General features: G+C 38.6%; 1 protein-coding gene across 1 annotated transcript; it reads right to left on the reverse strand.

Annotated features, from left to right (window-relative positions):
* Positions 1-8,608: 8,608 nt before the first annotated feature.
* Positions 8,609-25,209, reverse strand: LOC101857029 (ER membrane protein complex subunit 6). Its single transcript, XM_005099959.2, has 5 exons — positions 25,110-25,209; positions 18,711-18,874; positions 17,235-17,327; positions 15,127-15,146; positions 8,609-10,344 (listed from the first exon to the last, which is right to left on the reverse strand). The coding sequence occupies exons 1-5, from the start codon at positions 25,147-25,149 to the stop codon at positions 10,314-10,316; spliced, it is 348 nt and encodes a 115-aa protein (XP_005100016.1). The 5' UTR covers positions 25,150-25,209; the 3' UTR covers positions 8,609-10,313.
* Positions 25,210-25,772: the final 563 nt, after the last annotated feature.

Consider the following 25,772-nt stretch of genomic DNA (forward strand, 5'->3'; position numbering starts at 1 on the left):
AGAGAGAGAGAGAGAGAGAGAGAGAGAGAGAGAGAAAACAGCTAAATAAAAGTGTCGCGCCGCTTCACCTATAACTGAATGACTAGACAAATTCTGATGTTACGTCTGACTAAACAAGATACTGAACATCGTGTGCAGTTGATAGTGGAAGCACATAATTTATTTTGCTCCAGTTTGTTGGTTTATTTTGTATATCAAGTTCTACGAATGTTCACACGTTATATTAAAATTGCTTCAACTAAAATATAGGAACACCAATGAGGTTCAATTCGATTATAACCCATGGAGATTGTTTAACTTTAACAACACCATTGACCAACGTAGACGTCTTACCAAGAGACTGCGAGCGTAAAGTGCTGTCTCGGACTAACTCCAAAGTGAGACTTTCATAAGTTTTATTTGTTTTTGTTTTTGTTTTGTTTGGGGGTTTTTTACAACCGTCAAGTCTGTTGAAAACTTTTCCTTTTGAAGGGAACACCATATTGGTTAATGCGTGCGTTTTGTAGAATTTCAGTTTCATTTTCCACCAACTCCCGTTTTTGTGGGTTTTTTGTTTTGTTTTGTTGTTGTTGTTATTGTTGAGTTGTTGTTGTTGTTTGGGGGGTGCAACTGGAATTCAATGTTGTCAAAGTGATTTACATTAAAACTAAACCAAATAAAAAATCGAGTTGGTACAATATTATATTATGATAGACTCCGGACTTCGAGTGCAACGTGATTGAGAAGAAGGAAATGTATCTCAACGCGGTGGAATCAGACGCTCGTCAATTTTTGGAAATGTTAAATACTATTTTATGGAGTTATCGATATCATCTCAAAGCCTTACTTTTGATGGAAAATGTCGACATAAAAATATCTTGAATAGAAGTGTTAGAATTCGAGGTAGTCGTGATTGGAGAAGACAGGGGTCGTCTTGGGTCAGAAGTAAAATTTAGCTGTAGCATCTTTGGAAACTATAAATTTACTTTTTTTGTGCCTTTGATCAAAGTTTTTCCGTAAAACTCATGATAGAATGTGCTTTTAAAACACAAACACACAAACAAACAAACAACAAACAAACAAACAAACCAAACAAACATACAAACAAACAATCAAAGAGAAAAAAAACAAAATAAAAACTGAACTAAAACCCAACCAGTTCTGTAACAGTTGCCCAATAGCGGAAATATGTCGGTTTCTTCGATTGCATTATTTTGACGAGCGCCTGATTTCAGCACGATGCCACACAAATAATAAAATTTAGCACTAAACTCTAAACTCACAGAAATAATATTACAAGGACAGCACTACGACATCAACTCTATATCGCTGCACAGAAATCTGCAATCACTAATGTTGTTTTCAGTAATTATACCGATTTATCATAATTATGTTGATGGGAATTTTTTATTTTGGAATATTTTTGAGGGATGTAACTCAAAGCAAAAATAAAAGATGCAGAAAACGAATGTGGAGTTCTCGTCTGTTTTTGTAAGAACAGTGCAACAATTTCATCATCATCACCATCATCATCATCATCAGAGCTTCCCCCCATTGGTTGTGGCTGTCGTCGTTGAGAACGGCACTCCCCATCGTGAAGGGGACAGCTTGTCACTTTGAGTACTATGTTGCCCATGTTGCCGAAGAGGCGGCCATGAAAAGGAGGATGTCAAACATATGTTTGAATGTCCATGAACAATGGCAATTCGAAAGGAGTTATTTGGACGAGTGGAGGTGCCGCTAAGCATATTGACAATGGATCCGAGCCGAAAAAGAGTCTCGCTCTCGCTCGAAGATTTCTTTGTGGAGTCCATCAGGCCCATTACGGAAACAAAAAATCATCATCATCATCATCATCATCATCATCATCATCATCATCATCATCATCATCATCATCATCATCATTATAATTGTTCTTGTTGTTGGTGTTGTAAGCACGAATTTGAAAGAAGAAAAAAGAAATGAACCTGGAGACTTGGGTAGATGTATTTCTGAATTGCAAATGTAATGACATTATGTTAAAAAATTCAGGGGCAACAATCACAGACAATGGAAGAAGTAAAAAAAAAAGAAATAAACATAACACATCAAATGCAAAAACAAGATTCGGCCAAATGCACAAACTATTTAAATCCAGACAACTATCTCTCACTTTCAGAAACAAAGTGATGGAATGCTACAATTTCCCCATATTCCTATATGGCGCTGAGACTTGGTTAAAGAAAGAAGAAAACACAAAACAGCTGCGTTTTAATTGTGGTGCTACCGTAGAATAGCCAGAATAGGTTGGAAAACGAAACAGACAATCAATGAGATGTGTCAGATTCTCCACACAAGACAAACCCTGTTGACGAAAACAAAATGTAGGAAAATACAATAGCCTACCGTGGCCACTTAAAACAACACGAGACTATAGTGAAACTTTAAGAGGTGCTTGAAGGAAGGAAGTGGGGCAGGAGAGCAGGAGGGGGGGGGGGCGACAAAGAGAAACAAGGATGGACAACATAAAAACATAAACTGGCCTGAATAAAGCAGAATGTGCAACGGAAGTTTGCGAACGTGAAGGGTGTAGGGCCATTACACGTCAACCTCTGAGTCAGAAATGATACCTCCAAGTATCCAAATTTGACGTTTTAGTTTTACCCTTCCGGGCTTCTTCAGGAATGAAGTCATCTGATGATGATGATGTCATCACCTTCATCATCATCATCATCATCATTAATTATGTAGTATTGTCGTCCTCTGCGATGCTGCAGATGACTTCCCACTAATATCATCCCAACCCTTTCGGTTGCTGGACTTGTTTATAACCTCACACATGTACAGGCCTGTCCACTCCGACATGTTGTCCTCCAAGCTTTACTCCTGTCTTCCTCTCCTTTGGTGTCCCTGTGCTCTGTCCCTCAGGACAGTCTGTGCTGACCCACGTGGCCTTGCGACTTGTCCAAACCATTTCAGTTTGTGTCTTTTCAAAGTGGATAATAGATCACTTCAGGATCCACCATCTCGCTGAAATCGTTCAACTTTGTTTGTCACGTGTGTAGATCTACATTTGTACTATCTTGGATTGGAACATTAGAATTTACGGCATAATTACGTTTAATTTGTTTAAGTGCAATGCCATGTTCAACACTGACTTGACATAATGAGTTCTTCAATATTCTGCATATTGTTTAACATTATTTATGTGCGCAGTGAGAGGTACTTTATTCAATTTAAGGTGTACTTCATAACTTCGTATTGATGGTAGGTACGAGTGAATTGCTCCGTACGATAAACTTAATATTAAGTGTACAAGTTTATCGTGTTCACAATAGACTTAACTTTGATGGCAACGATAATAATGACCAAACGCAGAAGACGGGATTTTCTTTTCTCATTTCAGACTATACAATTTTCGTTATTTTATTTGAAAAATAAAGTACACGTGTCCCATCTTGTCTTACTTCAGCCCAAACTTCCGATTTACATCTTTCAAAAGTTTCAGAAAGTTTTGACTTGGTGGAGCGTATCTCGGCCAGAAGTTATTTCAAAAAAATATTTAGACCGTAATTTTAGAATTCATAATAGATGAATACATACAATGGACACAATATCAAACAATGTTTGTAAAGTTATTGTTGTCGATCTGGCGAGACTTCTCGGGGCAAATGGCCGACCCTATGATTTTATTAAAAATAAGGTTGTTGTTTTTTTTCTAAATTCTTAAAAGCTGTCTTACATAAATAGTTGCGATAGACGTGTTGCTAGCTTCAAGGCTGACATACCCTTACCCATTCTGACTCGCGTTTTGGAGAGCACAGGGCCAGACTCAAGTATGAATTTCTGTGTCAAAAGGCTATTGAATTTCCACACAAACACGCCGTCATACAAGCCTAAAGTCTTACATATTAAGTAGAGCATGAGCGGCCAGCCAGAGCGTGGAGACGCCGGATAGGCGTAGATCTAATAAGATAATAAGTAAGTCTCGAACGGGGACCCCAACTTGATAGCATGAACCCTTTCTGTAACAGACATCGATACACCACTGCCTTTTTCACATCATAGTATTATTTTCTGTTGAATCATGGTTACGAGTTAACCGACTCTGTCTGGAAAGAGGTGGCGTTAACCAACACAATGTAGTAACCATGTCATAAAGCAGTTAATAAAATCCTGTAATAACAGTCGAATAACAAAAAGTTTAATCACCTCCAACAAAATTGAGTATTATAATGGGCCTACCCTTCAAACAAATTTATATAATGTCTGCAAGCTGTTCTAGTATTCAACGGGAAACCCAGAAAGCAACGTTTTATAAATGGAGATTGGAAAAATTGTTTCATTCTCTTAACAAATTATGTACCTCAAAATTTTATTTTTTTATTGCTTTTTTAACATTTCGAATTTGGATTTCGACCGAATATTTCGTTGCGCCTACATGATATGACACTGTCATCTAAAGAAAAAGAATAATAGTGGTCCTATTGATTTTAGTACATCCAAATTGTTGGCCGGCGATGTTTCGATAGACAAGTGGATATTTGAATTTGTTTTGGGAGAAGCAGCGATAGTTTTCACGCTATCTCCCACACGTAACTCTTCAGCTTCTTACCGTGACACATTCGCTTCACAAAATTTCCAGACTCCAATAGGCATTAGTTCTGCGTTTCTCGAGAGGAGTACTAAAACAATAAAATATACTAAAATATAAATAAGGAGAAATGTGGGTAATGTTTAAAGTAAGAGCAAATAAAAAATGAAGATTTTCGGAGTGTATTTAAAATCAACACCATCACGTGCTTAATTTGCAAACGACGATCGAATTATGGTTTTCCGTAGTAATTCATTTCTTTGCTCGTATGCTTTCAAACTGTATTTTATCTTGTTGTTTGTTGTTTTGTTTTTTACATCTATGATTCATCACTCGTTTGTTTAGGCTATCCACGTAAGTTGTTCTGAACCAATTCCCTGCCTTCTTTGTCTTCAATTTTACAGTGAGAATTTTAAAAAATGATAATAACAATAATAATAATAATAATAATAATAATAATAATAATAATAATAATAATAACAAAAGCAGAAGATAGCATTCGTAAAGCGCAAATTCCTGTTAATCAGAAAGCTCTTATGCGCTTTACGATCCAATATAATATTACTCTAGCGCACCTGATAGTGATAGTGATAGCATTCAGAAATATCTCAACTTCCAAGGAATCATTAACAGTGCAAACAGCTATTTATAGGCGCTATACCGCCCACATACTGAAAATATCTTACTTTAGCTATCTATCAAAGAAAATAAAATGAAATAAAATAAACGGAAAAGGTAGCGCGACTTAGTCATGCTGGGAATAGTAGAGTAAGTAAAGTAGATTAACCTGTCCCCGTGGTTTTATGAGAAAAAAATCATGAAATTATGCAAACTGAGCCCCAAAAAAGAGAAATTATGCGATTCTGTTTATTTTAACAAAGAACGAGAAAGGAAAATAATCAGAAATTAAGCAGAAAATGATCAAATTTTGCTCAATTATGCGGGGTGCATAAAACCACGGGGACAGCCGAACACTATTCATGAACTGTGAAATCAGTGAAAAATAATTTAATTGAATAATGAATGTCTCGTTATTTCAAAAAATGTTAAGTAATCTGGCATCTGCATTTGTCGCGGCCGCGATTATTGCATTTTTCGAAAAAGACGAAACAGCAAAGCAACTTCGTAACATATTAAACATGTATTTTGATACGTTTTAAGATGTCCATGTGTATCTATTTTCATGCGGAGAATATAAGTACATCACCATACTATTTATATTGTTGTCTGTCTTTTATTTCTCCCTCTTTGTTGTGTTTTAATTTGTTGGCGTTTTTATTCTTCTAACAATTGTAATGATGATTTGTTTTTCTTTTTTGTGTTTATACAGCGTAATGTCATTTAATTTAATGCAGTTCCTACCCTTTTAAAAATATAACTGTGTTATGTTAGAGCGTGTCTCCATCAAAACCGAATTCAATACTGACCACTGACACTATCGTGAGGCCCTTGTGTCTACATCGTCGTCTCGAAAGGATAACAAGTGTTTACCCTGTTAACGCTGAGTAGAGGTTAACACAAATTTAAATGAAGACAGCGCACGGCAGCCTGGGCTGTGCAGTCGCCCGGAGAGCCGAACACTGAGGTGCCAAACAATTTGTGCTACACATCACAGACGTACATTTGATTCTAGGGGTTTACACTTCAGACTTCAACATAAGTTAAGGACCACCTTGACAGACAGCCGTGATTTTTTTCAAATCCGAAAAAAAGACAGAAAGGAATGTTTCGAAACTTTTTGCTCTGAAAGTTAATTGATTACCAAAGCGTACTACAGTACAATGTTTCCTAGAGGGGCAAAACCATCACGTGCTGCAAAGGAAATCCTTGGGGAATTTCAGCTAAATGTGCAGGGTTTTTTTATTGACTTGTGTGCGACACCACGGTCATTCCTTGGTTAAAATTTATGGTGTACGCCATAAACGGACGTACGGTCTCGAACTGTGTCCACTTTGGTGGCAATACAAGTCGCCGTTAGTGCAAAATCCAGTATCGCATCAACATGCCACCAAGACGAAAGCTGAGAGACTTTGACTTTGATCGAGCCAGAGCTATGGGACGGCTGTAGTTAGGATGAGGTTGGAGCCCGAGAAGTTGCCAGAAGGCAGGCTTGCAGTTGCTGTGTCACACTCTGTCATTGTCCGCTTGTGACAGCACCATCAAGCTACTGGATCAGTCCAAGTACTCCAAGAACGCCCACGTGCAGGTCCACCCAACAGAACCACTCAGAGTGTTTGCAAGTGGTCCTTAGCTTATGTTGAAGTTGAAGTCTGTAGCATGCATCATCATCCTTCAAATGTATGTATATTAAATAATAGACCTGTCCCCGTAGGATTATGCGATTGTTCGGCCGCTTTTTTTCGCGTAATTCTGCAACATTTGCATAACTTTGGATTATCCGCGTTTTTTCACGTTTTGTTTTTCCTTTTTTTTTCACAAAACAATTAATTAACGCCTCGCCATGTTACTAAAGGGACGTAATCACCGTAATAACTCTCATTTAAGTGAAACGTTGGTTATTTCCCTAGTTAGATCTTGGTTATGGGTTGTGATTTTGTTCCTTGAGCGTGTTAAATTTTTCAATCCATCAAAAGTTGTTCTCATGTCAGCTGATATTTCATGTTTAAGTTTTTTAGTAATGTGCCAGCATCAGATGTCCAGATGTCCTTTTTTTAAATACTTTTTTCTTTCCTCTATAGATCTAGAATCTAGATCTAGATCCATCATCTACAGCTGAAAGTTACAGAGATTTTTTTTTTTTGATTTTTTTACTGATGTGTATTGTTTTGTTTTCCAAATACACAACAAATTACAGATACTGATATGTTCTGTTTTCAATTTTTCTGTACATAAAACATGAAAATCAGGAAACTTCGCGTTGAAAAAGTGCAAAACATGTCGCGAATGGTGTTACGGTAACTTGCATAATTTTGCTTCTTTGCATAATTTGGCCTTCTAAATTTGCATAATTCTACGGGGACAGATAGACCAGCTCACGCACTAAAATCACTTAACAACTTTAACAATTATTCTTTCCTTTTCCTGTCCTGGAAATACCTGATGGCTGTAATGATGGACGAGGGCTGTCCCACAGAAAACCGGAAAAGGCCCATAAAAGCAACAATATTTTTCTTATCATAATAGAAATGTAACACATCATACCTCAACATGTGCATTATTTCTCAATCTGCGGTAGGATTATGCGATTGTGCGGAATGAGGTGAAAATATTGAATAATTTTCAAATTACAGCCAAATTACGGTTTTCCGTGGGACAGCCTTCGTAATTTGTAATAAAAAGTATGGCATCAAGGTGAAATCAGTTGCTCGTCAAAATTTTATGAAATCGAAGAAACAAGACATTTTTCCACCTATCAGGCAATTTTCATCACATTTTGTTTTGGGTTTCGCACTTTTTAGGTCCATTATAAACAACATATTCTTAAGTGTATTTTTTACTTAAATTATAAATATTTGCAGTTTCCAAGGGTACTCAAGTTTTTGTATTGGGAGGTACCAAAACTTTGGTGACCATTTTCTCACTACATAATTTTACCTTTGAGACCAAGCAACCCCACCTTTTTCAATCACAAAAATGTCTCGCTTTCTGTTCAAGATAGTTGAGTAATTTTGGCATCAAAAGCAAGGCAAATGAACAGGCTATAAGATTAGACCTATGCTATACGCCATATGCCCAAAAATTGATGAGTGCACAATTCCACCGTCGTGATACAATTAATGTTTTGACTGTGTACCATTTACATAATAATTTTCCATCATTTAGGGAGGGAGAAGGCTTCATCAATCCCGTTTTTCAGGACCAGTCTGGGCAAGGCCCCCCAACTTGGTCAAAAAATCTTCCCCACTATGGAGGAAAATTGTACCTTTGGTGTGCAAGTGCAAGGTAATAAGCCTCCTCACTTGACTACATGTACCGGACTACAGCTGGATGGGTAGCCAGCCTCCTCACTAGATTACAGATGCCTAAGCACAAGTAAGACAAAGCAAAGGGACTTAAAAATGCGTCAGGACAAAAAAAAAGAAACAACAAAACAAGTTCAGCTACAGAACTCTCCTTTTATTGCACAATAAATTCTTCATCATCAAGAACATGCATGCCTTCTCAAATACAGTCAAACATGTGCACCTTCCTTTGTCATTCCGTTCCAAATCACTCCATCGTGCAACTTGCAAGTAACAGACACACACACGCATCGTTCTCAACAACCATGTGCAATGATAAATAACAGGAAAAAATTCATGTGAATGATAAAAAAAGAGATAATCTTGAATTCTTATGAGAAAATTCCTCTGAATACATAATAATAATAAAATCAATTCAAGTTCAAGGTATGACACTGTGTGATTACAACACCCTTTTCAATATTGCAGAGATATAGGAAAGGTGCTTGTTCTATTCTTACTGTCCACTGATGAGACCGAATCATGAGGTAAGAAAGCCACGTGTTAATGCATTGAAAACTATAATCTTCAAGAAAGTTATCTTTCCTTCTTCACTCGTTACACTCACAATCTACCACTATCCGTATCAGCCCCCTGAGAGGGTTCCAACTGATCTGGGGGGAAAAACACATTAAAAAAAACCAAACCCAAGTAGTCAAGACTACAACAAAGATGCTGAGAAAGATGCTAGAAGAAGCTGTGGTCAGGAATTACAATTCACAAATCTCAGAAAGATACAAGACCAAGGCAAGCAAGCCCATGAACAGACGTGAGCAATTGGTACGTTGGGAGTTGGAGTTGGAGTTAATAGAGGCACATCAACACAATTCTGGTCAATGGGCGCCAGGAAAAAGCAAGACAAATTGACAGAATTATGGAAAGAAAAGAAAAAAGTAGGACATACTACTGACGTCCTTAATCCACCCTCAATGGACAAGTTAAGTTGAACAAATGGCAGTGGACTGATTGTGCAAGTACAGAGAAGTACCTAAGACAAAAGAGAGTTGTGAACTAGACAATCAGTGCCTTAATTAACATATAAAGACAACAATGAACAAACCAAAAAGTTAAAAAGACTTCAATTCCTCCTTGTAAAAAACATATTCCATTTTATCCATTCAAATAAAAATTTAAGACAATCTGTAGTAAAATATTGAAAAAAAAACCCAAAAGAACGAGAAAACTTTCAAACCCAAGAATGAAATGTTATTCAAAACGAAATGTGTGTACTTTAATTAAACAATAATAAGCAAGAAAAATATGAAAAACATAAATGTGTCTTAGGTCAAAAGTGAATCTCTTTCCTGGGAGTGAGTACATGTAGTTTACAACATCATTTCAAAGTAATAACGTCATGCCCCTTAAAAATTTCTACTTGCAGTTTGTCAATGTGCTAACGTGAGCCAAGAATAGCTTCCACAATCCAATTTGAACATGATGACCTGATTTTTAATCTACACCCTACCCACCCCCATTCCAATCCCCCCCCCCCCCCAAAAAAAAGAATAAACTAAACCTAACCTGACACTCATCCCATTTTCTAAAAAGTTATCCAAGGAGTAAAAACGAGACAAAAATCTTTAAATATGGAAACATCAAAATATGAGAGAGACATAAGAAAAACATCAAGACACAAACAGTATCCCTTCCCATTTCCACAGCGATGTCTCTGTTTTTCCCCATGGTCGTAAAGGCAACAAAGCTGTAAGCATTTCATCCAAACTTGGTGCTTGTGTCTCCAATAATATATTGACGGCAGCTTCTCTTTCCTCACTCTTGTGACGACGCTCATTCAGATCTCAGTAGACATGAACCATACCATACAAAAAGCTGGCAAAATGAAAAAGACAAAATTCAAAAGTCATAAATACGGTACTGTTATAGTCGACTACGGATGAGAAAAAGAAAAACTCATCCGAAGTCCAAGGGACAAACAAAATCATTTCACCTGCCCATAATAATTATTAATTTTAGTAGTAACAGTAGGCTACTGTGTTAAGAATGATAGTACCGGAAAGAATACCGAACAGTATTTATTCATATCATTAATCACCACATGTTCACGTGCATGTGTGAGTGTGTGTGTTGTGTGTGTGAATGGGGGGGGGGTGGGGGAGGTGGCTGCAAGTATCTACTGATGGCAAATATACTACAGTGGAGTCCACTTATAACGAGTCCGGAAATAACGAGAAGTCTGTTATAAAGGCACTGTTCTAAAACCCCGTTTTCTTCTCCTCTTTACCTTTGTAAACAAAATACTGCTATAGCGCTATCAGACACACTTGGGAGTCGGTTATAGCGGAATATTGCTACTGCTGTGCACAGTGCATAGGCCAGTTATACATAATGTAAAACCTCGCCAGTTGAGAAACTTGGTGATCTTGTGAAACAAAGCATGGGAGAGCCCACGTGTGTCAACATCAACAATGAAGGCCGGAGCGACTGAGTAGGGAGGGTGTGCCATGCGCAGACAAGCAGAACGCATCGTGTGATAGGCCAGTTTAGATTATCAAGGCCTGCCATGCCTCTCACTTCTCCGATGCGGGGATGGAGAGGTCACAGCAATGTGATCGAGGGAGTGAATGTGTGACGTGCCCAAGCAGACAGAATGCACCACAGGGTGGGGTGGGGTGGGGTGGGGGGAAAATACAGCGGGCGAGTTAGCCCAGGGCCCTTTCTTTCTGATCGCCAACGCCGAGCTGTCAGTCCACATCGCTAGATCTAGCGCTAGAGAAACAAACCTGATTCGATTTTTGATCAAGTAAGACCTAGAGGTCATGTTGAAACAAAATCATCATCAGGGGAGATATCAAAAGGAAATAAACAGAACACCAAACTCATAGATTAGGCCTACTTTACAGTTTCTCTTGAATTTATTACTGGATCCCTTATAGCGAGAATCCTGCTATAACTATAACGGACATTTTGCTTCGGTCCCTTCCCTCTCGTTTTAACAGGATTCCACTGTAACAATATGCATGCACAAACATATACCTCCAAGAAACTCGCTTTTTTACTGCAGCTGATACTTGTAAGTCGCATATATAACTCAAGTAGCCTATTACAAGTTGCAAAAATGTTATGCCAGGAATAACCAAAAATTCAACTTTTCTTCTAAAAATAAAATCACAGACTCGTTAAAGTGTGTGCTCTAATGGCCTTGACAGACAAGATAAAAAAAAACGCAGCGGGAATTTTTGCAGTCTGGTGATACACTGTAGACAACGGAAGTGGTCACACGAGTGACATGCGTTATTTTCAGTCCTGGCGTAGCAGACGTGTGTCGCCCACATTCTGCTATGCCACGACACACCAGCATTTTGGTGAAGCAGACAGTTCAAGTGACACGGACACATGAGATGTATTTATTGCCTGTGCATTCCTACAATAGTTGTGTTTTTTCTCGCTTCTCATTCAACACGGCAATATTCCCAGAGCAACCATGTCTTCTTATAACGAAACAGAGCGTTGGATTTTGGAAACAAAGTGCAGAAACATCACTTGAGACAACACAAGTGAGGAATATAAAAACAAAATTTTTAAACCTTCAAATGTGGCTTTGGGCATACGAAAGTAATTGAAGAATTTCGACTCATCTTCTCGAAGTTCTTCATATAAGGTGTAAAACTGTCCTCTTAGCAATCTCTGAGAAACAATGGGATGAACCCAAAATCTTCTTTGTCGCTTTCTTCTCATCACCATGACCAAAGCCACCCTGACTGTCCTTTCGTTCATGTTAAACTGAGCTGTATCGTTAAATGTAGCCCCGAGTGGCAGCAACACAAAAGTATGCGGCACTTTCTGCGCATCTGCTTGCAAAGCCGTAACTCAAATGTATTTCAATGAAATCACTTGTCACAACAAATAATGACACAGGCAGTGATAAGCCCTCTTTTTCTCTTTACACGGAACAAGGGCCCTGTCAGAGAAGACACTGATCAGTGCTTCCGAAAGCTGAAGCTGAAAAGTAAGAAAAACTCTGCCAGGGGTGTGCAGGCCACAGCAGGGTCCCGGGACAGCCCCCACTGGGGGGTCAGGAAGAAGAACCCGAAGAAATAGAAATGTAGTGCTTTTAAGGGATTGAAAATGGCATTTGGGGGCCTGTTTGATGAGAATACCGACAACTCATAACATTAACACCTATTTTTTTACCCCAGTTTTGTCTTGTTTGATTTCTTCAACAACGTTATCTCCCCTTTGATTTGCTGGCTAAGTTTATAAGCAGGTTCACAATAGCATTGCTACTACAAGTACTACAAATCACTTAATTCATCATCCCACTATTGACAGAAGGAAAACCTGGGAAAAACGAATAGATGTGTGTACCTTGACGATAGAGTATAGTTACCCAGCATATCATATACCCTCATTTTCCGTCATTTTCACATTTGATTGTCGATCGTCGAAACCTCGGAACACCACTTCGAATCATTCTTGATATTAGTAGTTTGAGCATAAATTTCTTTCACCGCGGCCCTTTTAAGTTATATTTCTTTCTGATAGAGATTTTTTAAATCTAAGATCACAAGTCAATTTACTTGATCAAAACGCAGATATTCCAACCGCAGACACAATTCGAAGATAAAAAGAAAAAATGAGTGAATGAAAGAAAGGAAGAAATTGGCACAAAAAATTCCCTTTCATGACATGCCAGATTTTTATCAACTCGGTGGATGTATAGTGGGATAATGGCTGACTACAGATGCGCAATCTGGCAGTTTCCTATAACTAACTTTCTGGATAATTACTGTAAATATCCCGTACTTAGGGAAGATCCAGGTCAGCGATCACAGAGAATATTGATAAAACCTTTCAAAACATCGTTTTTTTGTTTTTTGCAGAAAAACGTCCTTTGACATCTGTTCTATCAAGTCATAATGAATAAAATATAGAAAAACACTCTAAATTAACTTACTCATTCGCTACGCCGAGCTGTGGGGGGCGGCGCGGCTAAAGTGCCGTCAGTACGCTAAGCCACCCCCGGCGGCTCGAGAACCGACATTCAATTTTAGCTTGGTTTCTATTCCAATCCACATATCCATGTTAAAATAAAGGTCATAATATAAAGGTGACTTCCGGATCAAGCGTTTCCACCGAAAATCGAAAGTTTTGATTCAGTTTTGAAACACGATTTCGAAGTTTATGCGACATTGTTTTATCGCGAAGCCCAAATTATAGCCCAGACACCAATCTTAGTACTTTTACACAACAAAATGTATCATTATTTTGCTCACTAAAGAAGTGTAGGACTCGTCTTTATGATATTGATACTACTGGACTCAAATTGCCAGTGCACTGTAATTGAGAAACCAATATTTTTGAGTGCTAGATCTAGGCCTAGATCTAAATAGTCAAAATATTTTTGTTCTCCCCAAATTCACTACTTTATGGTGAATTTACTCTAAAAGAACCACAGATGTATTTTACAAACCATACTGAAAATGTTGGTATATAATATGTTGATATTTATTTGAATTTATGGCCCCCAAGACCTGTGAACTGCGCACTAATCATCATCTCATTTCGCCCTCCCGAAAAAAATTCGTCCACAAGCCGAAAAAAATACGTAGCGAATGAGTTAAAGAGGCATTTGAAAAGAGCATATTGAACTAAAAATCCTTTTTTAAAATCCCTTTTTACCTGTTTTTCTCAAAACCTGCTTTTTGACATATAATGTGACCTCTCGGTGAAAGGAGTTTTCAAAAACTACAGAAGCAAGAAGCTTCATCAAATTTGGGATACAAATGCTTAAGATCTATTCAGTGGATCTATTTGAGGAAACTGGGAAATATTGGTAACTTGTGGAATATTCAATTTTTTTGTAACATATACTATACATACCCAAAAATTTTGTCAACTGACTCTCCGGGGTACATTGACTTTGGGATCCCTTTTTTATTTTTAAAGATAGGTCAAAATCCTTACATAGATCAACAGTCCACATAGGTTTGCACTTGTACGGCAAATTTCAGGCTGTAGTTTCAATATTTTCAATGAAATTCTTCCGTACAAAGAAACTGGTTTGAAAATCCAAGATGGCTGCCACAAAAAACCATTTTCAGGAAAAAATCAACAAAGTCACCCTTAGTACATCCTACTTACCTCTATGAACTTCTTGCACAATTACATGAAAGTGAATAAAAGTAATTCGTTTAGAAAATGTTTCCAGAAGTGTACGTCTCCCCTTAAGCAAGATGATACGAGGTGAGAAGGCTACGGATCCTTTGTCACGAAATTTCGATAGCCCTATGCTATCGCACTTTTTTTAACGGATAGAGTATATAATGGTGAGGGAGCAAGTATAGAACTGTCAGATAGTACAGATTTCCGTAATAATACGGAAGATTGGAAGCAGTAATTGATAGAGATATGCAGGATAAGCTCCAAATAAGGTTATTCTAAATGCTGAACCAACATTCATCTTTGATAGGACAGAGTAAAGTAACAGGAAAGCCTTGAAAACTCCACAAACAACAGAAGTTCTAGATTGTCCTGTTAGGCATTCAATACAGTTATCCAAAAAGTGCTCCAGCATGATACCAAATGAGATATTAGTGCACCTTAGTCTTCTATACTATCAAATTTAATTAAAAAGAAAAACATTATACTTACGTCCAGAACAGTACATAAGTCTGTATGTGCATTAAGGAATATACAAAACTTCATACAAATTGCAAATAATGTTATTTGAACATTAAAATAAACATAGTCATTTCAGTGGAACTGTAAATGAGACCACAGGTATTACAAGATACTATTTCACGCCTAACAAATCAACCACCAGAACAAATTAAACACATTAAATTAACCATTAAATTAACCATTACCTTAAAAGAGCAAAAGACATGGTTTATAGCATGACCCGTGAAACACTTTATACAACACCTTAGACAAGGACAACAGTTAGTATGAAGGATATAAATATAATTATATGTGTCGCGGTGTAGTGGAGTCAGGCGCTCGTTAATTTCTGGGCATATGAGGTTATTGGTATCATCTTAAAGCCTGTACATTTGCCTTCCTTTTGGTGAAAAAATACCCATCTGTCTTGAATAGAAGTCGATATATTTGCTATTGAAGGAGGTCAGGGTCGCCTGGTTTCAGAGGTAAAATTAGCGAGAAAATGGCCACCAAAGTTTGGTAACTAACTTCCATAGCCTGAAAGTCCTTAGAAACCGAAAATTTACATTTTTTGTGCCTTTAAACAATGTTTTTGAGCAAAATCCACACAAAAATGTTTTTAAATGGACATAAATAAAAGGTGTTGAGACAAAAAAAGAAAATTTGAAAAATAAATGCCCATTTGCCAAAAAAATGCAGATTTCTTTGATTTCATTATTTTGGCGAGCACCTGATTTCACCATGATGCCTCACCCTCACATATTATTAAATAAAAGAACACTATCTATAATTTCTTATATGACATAACCGCAAAGAGGTGTTCAGCCAGTCCGATTTCATGCCATAAAATGTGGTACCCTAACAGTAAAGGTGTAGCAGTATAAGCCTCGTCCTACCAGATTGAAAGTCGAGTAGACTACACTTCTTCTTGGGTGTACCTCTGCTAGAGCTAAAGGGGTAACCGACTGAAAGATCCTGATCTCATAGTGCAGTTGACTTTTATGTAAACATAGCCATTTTATTTAACCCTATCCGTACATCGTGTTTTACTATCATATCCATACCACGAGGGGAACTCTGTGCCACCACTTTCAAAGAGGAAATTTACTCGTTAATGCGATCCGTACGCTTTTGCATAGCAGTCTGTTTAAAAGATTTTTTGAGAAATACTGAAAGTTTCAAAGAGATCTCCTTACTAGAAGTATTCTAAAATGTGAAAAATACAATCCCGAGGGTACAAAATGACCCAAGGGCGTACGGATAGGGTTAAGAATGTAGAATCATCCCTTGACCGACAGACATGTCATTTTTGAAGGTACTCTTAACCCTTTGAGCCCTGACCCCCTGAAGCTACCATGCCCCTCTGCCTGAGCTCCTGGACAATTCATGCATTCATTCATATCAAAGTCACAACCATCACATTCCATGTCCCACTCAGGGTAGTCCTCACCATTACCGACATCCAATTCAGAAAGATCTGGAAAATAATCGATAATATCCTGTGCAGTAAACATTGTTTTCCTTGCACGTTTTGTCCTGGAAGGCCAGGCTGGGGATAGGGTCTCACTCACAGGTGTACTGGTGGCTAGGCATACACAGGCAATTTGACGCGTCACCAGTGTACCGGTGGCACGGCATACAGGCAATTTGACGCATCACCAGTGTACCGGTGGCTAGGGCTCAAAGGATTGATATATGCATACTGACTAGAGCTGCTTTAGTTTTGGATAGAAATTCATTTTGAATTTTGCCCGGAGGCCAAAAACGCCTAATCTTTCTTATTTTAGAACCGCTAAGGGATCTCAAATGCGTGAAACTTCCTAAAGTGATCTCCTAAATTTTTCGTCCTTATCCAAAAAGGAGTAAGTGCTCATTCCTACACCTACCCTAAGATAAGGGGGTATGGAAAATGTGAGGGAAATAAACCTGACGCTGCTGGGATCAAACTCTAGACCTATGAGTAAACAGGTGAACACCAATACCTGTTGAGCCGAGCCCTTTGTAGTAGTAGGCACTGACATACTCTAAAGCTTGTTAAGAAAATAACATTTTCTCCTTTCTATAAAGACATCAAAAGACAAAGCAGCAGGAAAGGATACAAATAATCCTCCTAACAAACCACTACTTAACAAGATTCTTCTGCTCATGAAGTAGGAATTCCATTTTGATCCAGCTTTCAGCAACAAGAAAACCTGGGGCAAACAAAGGAACAAGAATAGAAGTAAATCAAAGTTTTCAGTTTTAGTAAGAGTTTTACAGAACATGCAACTAACACAGGTCATATTATAAGTCCAATGGTGAAGATTAGCGGTGTCACTAGAGAGTTAACATACAAAGAAAAAAGAAACGAAGGAGGAGAGATAAGGATGATACATGTCTGATAGGAGAGAAGGTGTGCAAACCACACCACAGCACCCGCCAAAGTAAATCTAACTACATTTCAATGTTAGAAAATCACAGGAATATGCAAGCAAAAATAGAGAAAATAGAGAACGAAACATTTGCAGGTTTTTTTTAAACACACAAAAAAAGTATGGTCCAGGCGAACAAAATTTAACAAGGAAAAGACATCAATGGGAAGGGTATGAGTGGGGCTAAGCAATCAGCTTTGGGCAAGTGGGTGAAAAGATGGTTGAACAGTGAGAGATTTGGAGTCTACATAACTTGATAAGTAGGCACCACGTCAGAGTAGTCCTACAATGGATTCCTGCCCACACTGGGATACCGGGAAATGAAAGAGCTGATGCTCTGGCAAAGAAAGGAGCTAGTCTCCCTCAGCCTGAAATTCCTACAAACTACACCACCTGCTGCCAAATGATCAAGTCAAACTTCAAGGAAGAGTGGATGAATGATTGGGCCACAGGTACGACAGGAAGGAGGATGTATGGCCACATGAATAAACCACTGGTCAAAGATCCAATCAATGAGTTGAGGAGGGGAGATCAATCCATAATCTTCCAACTTAGAACACAACATGTACCCCTCAACCAACATCTCAACCGAATAGGAGTAAAGCAGTCTGCTGCCTGCCCACTATGTGACTACCCCTCAGAGACAGTGGAACATCATCTGTTTTTCTGTAGAAAACTAACTGATTTAAGGGGATGTTTTCTTCCCAAGCTACCCCACACATCTAATTGCCTCTACTCCTCAAGACAACAATTAGAACAAACATGCAACTATTACCGAATGGCATCATACAGAAGAGTTTTATTTAACGCTCAGATGCTACTGGATCGCTAACAACAACAACAACAACAACAGTGAGAGATCATAGGTAACTCACAATCATAAGACTACTTATGCAATAAGCTGAAACAAGACAAAACATAGTGGCACACAAACAGTTGCACTTCCCAGACAATGATAGCATGCTTGAGAGAGAGAGAGAGTAAGGGGGAGAGAGAAGAGAAGAGAAAGAGAGAGAGAGATAGAGAGAGAGAGAGAGAGAGAGAGGGAGAGAGAGAAGGATGCATTGTAAAATACTGCCAAAAACCTCCTGGAAAAAAAAAAAAACAACCAAAGAAGGTACATAAAAATACACAACAGCAGTATGGGATTTAGATGATGCATACCGACAGCATGACCGCAGTTATGAAGTAGAATATAAATCCCCATAGCCCTGTGAGTCCCATGATTCCAGCTGTAGCCCCAGACAACGCCGACATCGATGTTCGGCAGTAGTCCAATACGGAGGCATTCTGTCGCAAGGACAACTCGCTGTACGCAATGCCATCAGCTGAAACGTTAAAACATTTGAGTTACATACATATCACGTCGACACTAAAAAAACAGCCATTTTACATGGTGTTCCATGAAAGCAAAGGAGAAGATCAACAGGGTTTTTTTTACTGAGATACCAATGAAACAAAACTTGAGTGTAAGTAACACACACTGTACTTATTTTTTCTTCAGAAATTATGAATGTAATATGTTTCATGACATGGTGGAATCAGGCGCTCGTCAAATTTTAGACACGAGGAGTTATTGATATAATTTTAAAGCATGTTCATTTGTCTTGAATTTCGTGAAAAAATATGCATATATCATGAACAAAAGTCGAGATATTTGAGACTGAAGGAAGTGGGGGTCGCCTGATTTCAGAGGTAAAATTAGCCAGAAAATGGCAACTTCCAAAGCTTGAGAGTCATTAGAAATTGTAAATTTACACATTTGAGCCTTAAATCAACATTTTTCAGTAACATCCACAAAGAAATGTATTTATTAAAGGACCTTAAAGGGGTTAAGTCAAAAAACAAAAATTCAATAAAAATTGTCAAACATACAGAAAGATGCCAGTTTCTTTAATTTCATTATTTTGACGAGCGCCTGATTTCACCACGATGCCTCAGATATATATTAAATAATTTTACATATGATATAAGGATTACTGTATCCTTTTCTTTTCTTTCATACTTCACTGTCAGAAAATTGTAAATACAATGCTTAGACCAACGTTTTCGGAATTTTCTGTTTGGTTCTTTCCGTAATCCTTACTAAAAATATTTGATCTCAAATCAAAAGATCTAATTTTTCTCTTGATATAAATTAGCACCAGGTTCAGTGTCTGTAAAAACATTCTTTTCCTCATTTTATGATTGATTAGTTTTATTTCTGCTTACTTTTTATTAATAGCTTAATAAAAACACAGATATGAAAGTGAAGAGTCTCTCGTTTGATACACTACACTATCATCATAAATAAATTTAAGTTAGGCCTAGAGAATGTATACAAGCTGTCTACGTTCTTGTCTAATGTTCAGTGCTTCCAAGCGTGGCATCGAATCCCGAGGGTTTTTTTTCTTCATCTGAGCCTATAATGAAAAAAAAAAATAGACTCACAGACCAAGGAAAGTCATTTTTTATTGAACTTTAACCAGGCCTAAATTAGTAAAAGGAAAAGTATCTAGAGGCTATACTAAGGCCTACTTTGTACAGAGCTCCTCTTGGGGGTAAAACAAAAATGTGCATGCTTCATCACTACATAAATAAAAAACTACAAGGTAACAAGTTATAATATGGGAAAAATTTGTTGGTCAGTTAGAAGAGGACAAAAAAAACTTCCATGACCGGGATCGAACCAACGCTCACAAGTTAATGGTTCAGCTTCAAACGTAGACTCGCTATCCCTTCGGTCATCAGAACTTCCGAAAAATAAAGGTAGATTAAGCTTCATATATAACAAACGGCGTTTTATTTAGCACTGGCGCTAATCACAACGCGGCGTTGAAAATAGGCACTTCCTTGACAAAAACAGAAGATAAAAAATGATGTAAAAACACAAAAGTAAATTAATTTGGTCGTCTACAAAGATGCTACGGCTATAACTTTTCGAATCAAGCTGAACTATGCGGGTCGCCATTTAGTTTTGCCCGGAAGTTTTCGCGTTACTCCTCTCCCCCCTCCCCCTCTTTCTTTCTCTCTCACTGCCCACACACAAAATTGCACGCTTTCCACACAAGAGCGCTGGAACATTAGTTCACGGTGAACGTTACACTGGTTGGCTTATTACGATGAAGGCACACTGGGTGAGAATAGCCAAAAGGCTCGCCTTCGTGAGAATAGAGGTGGCCAACTTTAAAAAATTAATTAATGTCGGAATTGCGTGCATAGCATAGCAAAGTATGATACCTTGCACGCAGTTGCTTGCGTATAGCAAAAATGTTTTGGTGCACACAATTGCGTGCGTATAGAGGCTAGATCTAGATCTAGATTTTAGATAGAATAGACTTCAGATAGACACTCCCAAACTCTAGATTCTAACTCTTTCCCCAGCCCTAACCGACAATAAAAGAGACTAGCGCTTTTTCGGTAGTTCCCATCCCGCAATTGTTACTCAGGGTTTTGGCCCCAAGAGTAGGGGGGTTTCAGGGGAGGCAGCCCCCCTCACCTAATAAAAATAAGGTGGGGGGGTTTCAGGGGGGTAATTTTACCATAATTTGACTTCTACCTCTTTTCTCACCGCGGGTGAGAATAGCGCGAGTCTTTTGGCTATTCTCACCCGCTGTGCGTTAACCGCTATAGCCTAGACCTAGGCCAACCAATTTTGCGTTCACCCTGAACCACAGAATTCTACACTGTGATAACAGAAAAATTGTAGAATTCTGTGCCGTGAACAAACGTTCCATTACTACTGTCAGCCTAAGAGAGAGAGAGGAGTACAGTAGCGCAAGAACTTCTGGGCGAAACAAAATGGCGACCCGCGTAGTTTGGCTCGATTCGAAAAGTTAAATAGCAGTAGCATCTTTGTAGACGACCAAATTAATTTACTTTTTTGTGTTTTAACATCATTTTTAAAACTTTGTTTAAGTCAATTTGATCGTCCACAACGATAGACAGTATATTCAGAAAGAGACAGAGAGAGAGAAAAGGGGAGGAGTAGATCTTGCGAGAACTTCGGGGCTAAATAAAATGGCGACCCGCGTAGTTCGGCTTGATTTGAAAAGTGAAATAGCCACAGCATCTTTGTAGATGATCAAATTAGCTTACTTTTGCCCTACGTACTTTTTTTGTTGCTTTTATCCATTTGATCATCCACACCGATAGAAAGTATTAAATTAAGAAAAACAGGTCTTGCTTAACACCGGGTGAGAATAGCCAACGGTGGCAAATCTCACCCGGGGTGAGAGGTCGATCATATTTTTATTCTCACCCCGGGTGAGGATAGCCACTTCCTTTGCAGTTGTTAAGTTTGATATCTTAGCTCGCCGCGCATCAAACACATGGATCTCGATGTAGATCTAGGCACAAATAAGGGGGGTATGAACTAACGAAAAAGCACCAAGAGACCTACTCTACTGTCTCTAGTCTAGAGTTAGAGATCTATTTTTTGTTTCATAGTAGTCGATCATTACAGAGAATCCTCCCCAATATTGACAAAGATTTATCAGATCTAAAAATCTAGATCTAGATCTAGATTAAGATCTAGATTTTACATCCAGTCAAAATCAATCATTTTGTGCAAGTCCAAGAGCACAACCAAATTTGGTAAATTTTTACTTTCACTCCCACACACAGATGCACTGTTTCAGGGGTCAAACTGTAGTACTGTTTGCTCCAGATCACACATAAAGCCACAAAAACTGTCGCAAATCAATTATTTTCAGGAAGTGGCTATTCTCATCCGGGGTGAGAATAGAAATACGATCGACCTCTCACCCCGGGTGAGACTTGCGACCGTAGGCTATTCTCACCCGGTTTGAAACAAGACCTGTTTTTCCTAATTTCAGAATACTTTCTATCGATGTGGATGATCAAATTGATACAAGCCAAGAAAAAATTACGTTATAGCACAAAAGTAAGCTAATTTGATCGTCTTCAAAGATGCTATGGCTATTTCACTGTTCGAATCGAGCCGAACTACGCGGGTCGCCATTTGTTTTGCCCGGAAGTTCTCGCAAGATCTAGATTTACTCCTACCCCCTCTCTCTCTCTGTCTCTTTCTGAATACTGTCTATCGGTGTGGACGATCAAATTGACCAAAACAAAGTTAAAAAATGATGTTAAAACACAAAAGTAAATTAATTTGGTTGTCTACAAAGATGCTACGGCTATTTAACTTTTCGAATCGAGCCGAACTACGCGGGTCGCCATTTTGTTTTGACCGGAAGTTCTCGCGCTACTCCTCTCTCTCTCTCCACTGCCCACAGACAAAATTGTACGCTTTTAGTAGGCTACAGTTGTAATGGAACGTTTGTTCACGGCACAGAATTCTACAATTTTACTGTTATCACAGTGTAGAATTCTGTGGTTTAGGGTGAACGCAAAATTTGTTGGCCTAGATCTAGGCTATAACGGGGAACGCGCACCGGGTGAGAATAGCCAAAAGACTCGCCTGCACCATTCTCATCCAGGGTGAGAATAGAGGTGGCCTTATTTTCAAGACAATTTCAAATCTAACTGTAAAATATCAAATTATGGGTAAAACCAGGGGGGCATGCCCCCCTGTAACCCCCCAGATTTTCTTTTACCCCAGTGGGGCAGGCCCCCCTGGAACCCCCCCAATTGGTCCAAAACACCTCTATCTCGGTTAAAAACAATAAAATATGGAAGTGGCTATTCTCATCCGCCCGGAAGTTCTCGCAAGATCAACTCCTCCCCTCTTCTCTCTCTCTCTGTCTCTTTCTGAATACTGTCTATCGGTGTGGACGATCAAATTGACCAAAACAAAGTTTAAAAATGATGTTAAAACACAATAAAAGTAAATTAATTTGGTTGTCTACAAAGATGCTACGGCTATTTAACTTTTCAAATCGAGCCGAACTATGCGGGTCGCCATTTTGTTTTGCCCGGAAATTCTCGCGCTACTCCTCTCTCTCTTTCTCTCTCCACTGCCCACAGACAAAATTACGCTTTTAGTAGGCTACAGTTGTAATGGAACGTTTGTTCACGGCACAGAATTCTACAATTTTTCTGTTATCACAGTGTAGAATTCTGTGGTTTAGGGTGAACGCAAAATTTGGTGAACGCGCACTAGGTGAGAATAGCCACAAGACTCGCCTGCACTATTCTCACTCCGGGTGAGAATAGAGGTGGCCATAAAATATTGGAAGAGGCTAGCCGTACTTAATGACGGCTAGACTCGCAGTCTAGCCGTACTTATTCTTAATATGATGGCTAGACTGACCATTTACAAAAAATAGGCCTACTGAATTGGAAATATACATTTTTAGTGTGCAGTACCTTTTAAAGCATTTGTATTTGAGACGAAACCAGGTGCCTTAATGACAGTGCATGTATTTTAAACCTCCTGTTTTCTTATGTTAATAGGGCCTAAGATAAGTACGGCTAGACTGGCAGTCTAGCCGTACTTAAGGACGGCTAGGCTAGACTGTCAGGCTAGCCGTACTTAATATTGATGGCTGAATTGTAAATGAAATTTTTAGTTTGCAATGTCTAAAGTATTTGTATTTCAGACAAAATCAAAACCAAAAGGTGCCTTACTGACTTGCATGTATTTGATTTTGAACCTGAATAATTACTAAATCTAGATCTAATGAGACCTGTGTACTTAACAGGCTTGAGTCGATTGGGCCAAACCTAGATCTAAGTACGGCTAGACTGGCAGTCTAGCCGTACTTATGTACGGCTAGCCACTTCGTAAAATATTTCAAAAGGCCACCTCTATTCTCACCCGGAGTGAGAATAGTGCAGGCGAGTCTTGTGGCTATTCTCACCCGGTGCGCGTTCACCAAATTTTGCGTTCACCCTAAACCACAGAATTCTACACTGTGATAACAGAAAAATTGTAGAATTTTGTGCCGTGAACAAACGTTCCATTACAACTGTAGCCTACTAAAAGCGTACAATTTTGTCTGTGGGCAGTGGAGAGAGAGAGAGTAGCGCGAGAATTTCCGGGCAAAACAAAATGGCGACCCGCGTAGTTCGGCTCGATTCGAAAAGTTAAATAGCCGTGCCGTAGCATCTTTGTAGACAACCAAATTAATTTACTTTTGTGTTTTAACATCATTTTTTAACTTTGTTTTGGTCAATTTGATCGTCCACACCGATAGACAGTATTCAGAAAGAGACAGAGAGAGAGAGAAGAGGGGAGGAGTTGATCTTGCGAGAACTTCCGGGCGGGTGAGAATAGCCACTTTCATTTCAAAAACTATTAATTTGCGACGGAAATGAAGTTGATATTCGTGTTCTGGGCATCAATATTTAGTATAAAATAGACAACTGGTAGCCGAGTGTGAGACGGGAGGGAAAGTAAAAAAATACCCCAAATTTAATCTGTTTTGTCACAACCACCACCAAGTCGTCCAACAAGTCAACAAGCCCAAGCCCAAGCCCAGGGCCAAGTGCAGGAGTGTCACTGACACTGTCAGCTGTCTCACTTGTTCCTTCAAATTATGTAGATTTAGGGTGAAGAAAATATACTTAAACGAAAGTCAAAACTATACAGGTGATGTAGGTATAACCATAAAGCTGTACAACATGCACAGAGTCTGAATTCAAACAAAACCAACATACATTTTCTGCTTTTCCTCGTTCTTACAGCGATCGTCGCCATTTTGTTGTTCGTTTCGGTGAAGGCGCTGAGAAAGAAAGAAGAGTTACTGTTTCAGAACTGTTTCTTGAGTTCTTTTATTTCGAAAACGAATAAAGCTAGAACATTATTCACCGTGGAAAACAAACGATCAGATAATAATAGATCTAGTAATAGTTTCCATCAATGGTTGTTTCTAGATCTAGATCTAGTTTGTTTAAGGTAAGAAAGGAATAAAAGGACGAAGAAAGACATTTCTAGAAAGGGGGGAGGGGGGTAAAGAAAATTGTTCTGACTAAGATGGACTTGAAAAAAGATTTAACTAAAAGTGGAAGTAAGAGGTAATAAAAACCACTATTATTTTCCTTCACTTCATCTGTTTCCTACACGCTTATCTCCTTATTAGATATTTTAGATGGTAAAAGGTTTTAATATGTACTTCTCTCTTCGACACACAAACACACAAACACACACACACACACACACACACACACACACACACACACACACACACACACAAACTCTCTCTCTCTTTCTCTCTCTCTCTCTCTCTCTCTCTCTCTCTCTCTCTCTCGCTCTCGCTCTCGCTCTCTCATTAGAACTGTCTCTTTTTGGCTTCCCTTATGCTGACCGGAGTAATGTATTCA

This window comes from Aplysia californica, unplaced genomic scaffold (assembly GCF_000002075.1).
Source record: "Aplysia californica isolate F4 #8 unplaced genomic scaffold, AplCal3.0 scaffold00231, whole genome shotgun sequence".
Taxonomy (NCBI): domain Eukaryota; kingdom Metazoa; phylum Mollusca; class Gastropoda; order Aplysiida; family Aplysiidae; genus Aplysia; species Aplysia californica.